At 54.0% G+C, this 4656-nt stretch overlaps 1 protein-coding gene across 1 annotated transcript in view; it reads left to right on the top strand.

The window, feature by feature from the left end:
• Positions 1-2887: 2887 nt before the first annotated feature.
• The window catches only part of Foxa1 (forkhead box A1), a 7365-nt gene continuing 5596 nt past the window's right edge, over positions 2888-4656 (top strand). Inside the window, exon 1 of the mRNA XM_033765313.1 lies at positions 2888-2990. Within this exon, the coding sequence (XP_033621204.1) occupies positions 2888-2990 (103 nt within the window). The remainder of the gene's footprint in view (positions 2991-4656) is intronic.

The following is a 4656-nucleotide window of genomic DNA, read 5'->3' as shown; positions in this document are numbered from 1 at the left end:
TAGCCAAAGTTAAATCTTTAGGGGTGACTGAGGGACCGTGTGAAGTGGAAAGCTCCTGGTATGGGGAGGAAGAAAGGAGCTCCGGTGAATTGGAGAGGTTGTTCAGGGAGGAGGAGGGCGCTAAACATCCTTCTGTGGGTCAGGAAGGATTTAGGTTTAAACTGGGGTGCTGGAATCAAGAGTTGAACGTGGACTTTTTCCCAACCCCGGGCTCCCTCCATTGATCCCTAATAGTGGGCTTCTGCCTTGGGAAGTTGAGGTCCTGACCTACCTTTGCCTGGGCTTCTTGCCTCCCACCCTACGCACACCTGAGCAGCAGGTGGAAAAGCTCTGCGATCTCAAAGCGCCTGCCCAGTCTATGACACACAGGAGGACCTCAAGTGTTCCTGGTCCCTTTCTGTCCTAGCTCTGACCTAAGTGGCGTCACGTCTCGGGAATTTTCCAACTCAGCGTGAGGCAAGCATTTCCAGTTCCTAACCCTAGCAGTTTTGCAGCACTCAGAAAGAGGATGGCGTGGGCTCCGCCGGTGGACTGCGCTTCTGTGGATGGGGGATTGACTGGAGCTGACCGGTGTGCATTAAGCATTCGGTAACTGGGGGACACCGCAGGGCAACACGTGACTGCCACAGGGACAGAGGTCTGGGCTGGGAGCACGGAATCCACTTCCGGGCCTCCAGGGAGGGAGAGTGTGTGTTGGATGGTTGGACACTTCGTTTTTCCTTCTAAGACTGTTGATTGCCCAAGGGGCCAAGTGGCCCTTCCCAAGGCAGTGTCTAATTTGAATACATGAAAATGTGAGTTGATTTTGGCACTGCGAAGCTTGATCAGGACCAGAGGGACGGTTTTGTCGCCCGCGGGGAGGGCCAGGTGGGGAGCAGCTCCGGCTCCGACATCCGGCTGCGGCGAGCCAGTCCCAGGCTGGGGTTTGCAGAAAATCAGCAGCGACTCCGGAGCAGTAGAAGAAGTGGCAAATCCAATGACTTTTTGTTTTCAATGAAAGAGTGAAAGCCCTAGGTGTGTATATGTGATATATGTCACACATAGACACACAAACACACACACACACACACACACACGCGGCAAGGATGCAGCCAGAGCGGTGGAGGATTCCTCAAAGAGCTGGCCAGACAAGGCCGGTCACCGCCTGCAGGGCCCTGCCCGGGGGGAGTTGGACGCGTGCGAGCTGTGAATGAATTCCTGCCTGAAGGACTTATGGGGTGGGGGGCAAGGAAAGCAGGAGGGGAGCAGGACCAGAGGGAGCAGCGGGGAGCAGAAGCTAGCACCGCGCCCGAGGAAGCAGGGCCCTGTGCACACAGCCCTTTTCCCTGCCTGGCGCACACAAGGGCAGAGGCCAGGAAGCCGAGGCGAAGGCACAAGCTCACAGCTTGCTGGCCATCCTGGCTTCTGAACCGAGCCAGGTCCCAGTCGGGGTCGGCTTTGAACGGAGTTAAAGACCACAGGTCTTAGTCTCATTGCGTCTGATTCTGTCCTGAAGGAGTAGGATTTAAGCTTCTTATCTGGGTGGGGGGTGGGACCGCGGAGGAACTCGGACCACCCGGCCCCGAGGTTGACTCGGCCCACCCAGGCCTTGACAGGACCTCAGCCCCGGACGGGGAAGGTCTGCGGGAGAGAGGCTAGGCAGACAAGGAAATCCTTGAGGAACTCCGGAGCCACCGCCGCCGAGCCCTGACTCCACAAGCCTTGCTTCCTGCTCACGTGCGGTGGCGTTAAACTGGGCTCCGCAGCTCTAAAAGGCCACAAGCTGGACCTGAGACGGAAGCTGTGGCCTTTTCTTCTGCCTGTCTTCGTCGTGCAAGCTGCTTCTCCTTGCCTCGCGAATATCTGCAGAAAGGACTCCTAGACTGGTCATGCTGGAAAGGGTAAGCTGAGGCAGGCGAGTTCCATCACTGGACTTTGTGCCGCCCTGCCTACAGTCGGACATCGCAGGGAGCCGCTTCCAGAAAGGGAGGAGCCGTTTCTTTGGCTCCCGGCCCCTGGAGTCCTGCGTACCCCACCTTCGGATCCTCGGATCGCTCCACCCGGAGGATCCCACCCTCCCCTCTACCTAGGCCTCTCCCCGGCTACCGCAGACCCGTCCTCACCTTGGCGAGTCCTGCTCGGGATGCCCCAGAAACTGCCACGTGGCTACTTTCGTGTCTCCCTGCCCTGAGTCCGCCCATCCTCCCCAGAGTTGAAGATAGGCTTAATTTCCCTGAAAGAGCTGCACGGTCTTTGCAAAGTAGTTTGCAGTAGCATAGGTAAGGTCGTATTCAGGGAAAGAGGTTGGAAAGGAGCAGGATCAGGCAGCCGGCTGCTAACTGGCCAGCAACCCTGAAAAAGCAGCACTGATTTATGTATGCAAGCCTGCGTTCCCGTCGTCAAATACCCTGCGGATTCACTTTGAAACCGCAGCGAAACTGAATGGCTTTTGTTACTAAAACCTCGCCTTCAAAATTGTAGGTGCCTAGGAATTCAACTACTGAGATGGACAGAGACTGGAAGCTAACCGAACTGCTACCTGTCCTTCGTAGCCTCAGGCAACCCTAAGAACCAAATACTCTGGCTACGGGGCCCCTGTGGGATTCAGTCCAGTCTCACCTAGGGTGCTCGCCTGGGCACCTGAGGAAGAATCCAGTGTTTCTTCTCTACGACAGGAGGCGCTGTGTTCACGGAAATCCCTCCGGCCGTGAACCCTGGAACTTCAGAGCTGATCAAGGCTCTGAAACTGGCAGAGCCCATTCTGCCCCGTCAGAATTTTAAAAAGAGTCCAAGTAGGTTGGAAAAAATGGGCTGAGATAAAATTATTCGATATTTTAATGGACCCTCTTCAAGGTGACAGCGGGTTTCCCCCCCCTAATGCTCTGACTTTTTGTGCACTATAAACGCTATGACGAAGTTGTTACTACCCATAGGAAACACCCTAGCTGGGCTCTGCATTGTAGGAGAGCCAAGAGGGCGTTGGAGAATCACTCACGGGAAGGAACAAGGAAGTTAGCACTGAAAGTCCCGGCCAGACTGAGGAAGCTAAGTATCCGTGTACTTTACACTGGAACTGAGGTCCTGTTGCTGATGGGAACGTTGCACAAGAGTCAGTTACTGACACACATTCTCAGGTACATGTGAGTGGTGGGGCCAACTGTAGGCACAGAAGCACTTGAGGAGGGCTCTTGCTCAGTTCTGTGTGGGTTTAATTTCACTCCTTCCTTTCCTTACAAAGTGATGTCCCCTTCTCCTTTTTTGTTCAAAAAATAATTGTAATACACTGCTTTTTATCTTTTTTATTTCCGTAACTGCACATCTTCACCCTCTCTGCTCCCCTGCTGATTAAAGAGATTTGTTTGATTCAAGGATTTAACATGATTCTCTTGCCAGATTTCAAGGAAGAAAGATTTAAAAGAACAAAGCACAAGGAGGAAAAACAAGGTATCTGTTTGGAAGACAAGTTAAAACACATTTCTTAAAATGAGATTAATTGCATTTTAAACTTTGCAAAGCAAGAATATGTTGCAGGTCTTAGTTTCTTTAGATTTTCTTTTATTGCTACTCAAGGAGACTTGGTGATTCCACGGGCGAGTACAACACACTTGGTCAGTCACACCCTCAGTCATACCACATGCTCAGAAACACACACGTACCATAACCTGTCATTCACTCTCTGGTTGTTCTCTCTACCCAGGACCTGTGAACGACCCACTACCTAGGGCCTCCTAGGAGCCCAGAGGCTTGGCATGGAGGAGAATTTCCCAGAAACTTCAGAACTGGTTAGGAACCAAGCAAGAGCCTGAGTCCTAGCCCAGGTCAGAGACCAGACCTGGCACTGTTGGCTCGGGCCTGGCACTTCTTCAGGGACACCGAGGCATTCCTGAGACCCGACCTTGTTCTCCCAGCTAACTCAGGCATTCTTGGAGGTGTTCCCTCCGCCTGATCTTTCCCTATCAGAAACCAGAGGGTCGCTTCCAGTCCCCAGGCCTGCTGACACGGTGGGAGGAGGAGCCCGGCAGAGGGAGGACAGCCCGACTTGGATCTTCCTGCCCTATCACACAGACATCTGCTCTCAGTTCCTTCCTCTTTATGATCGCTGCAGATGACAAGGGGAGTGGAGTGGACTGAGGCGGAAAAAATAAAAAAGTTGTGTCATAAAGATATAAGACGGTGTTGTGACTCACCTGCTCTTAGCCGCAGGTACGAGTTTCATGGCAGCGTCTCCGCTGTGCTAGCCAGGAGCCCGGGTCGGCCTAACGTCACTCGGCAGGGCTGACTCAGATGGCCGGGTTTCTAGTGACGAGGCAAAAACCAGGGCTTTTTCCCTTTTCTAGCCTAAAGCCTAGGGTGTGAAGGGGTCTGTATTGCCAGTTTCCTGGGGTTGAACTTCGGGTCAGCCATTGGGGTTCGGGCAGGCAAAAGAGCAGGAGGGGCTGCGGACGAGGCTGCAGTCCGGGTCCAGAAGGTGGCCAGTGCCTCTGGGGAGGAACATTGAGGTCATTGAGCACGCAGGATTGCAGAGCCCGGGCTCCGACGCCACCGCCCCGGCCAGTCTCTGGCTGTACGGTTCCCTACGAGACTCCTGGCCTGCCCGCCCTGCCCCGCCTATTTTTCTTTTTTTCCTTTTCCAGAGGGGGGTTACACACACACACACACACACACACACACACACAC

The sequence above is a fragment of the Fukomys damarensis genome, unplaced genomic scaffold, assembly GCF_012274545.1.
Source record: "Fukomys damarensis isolate Sample0158 unplaced genomic scaffold, DMR_v1.0_HiC HiC_scaffold_17, whole genome shotgun sequence".
NCBI classification, from domain to species: Eukaryota; Metazoa; Chordata; class Mammalia; order Rodentia; family Bathyergidae; genus Fukomys; species Fukomys damarensis.
This window is presented reverse-complemented; position numbering and strand designations above follow the sequence as displayed.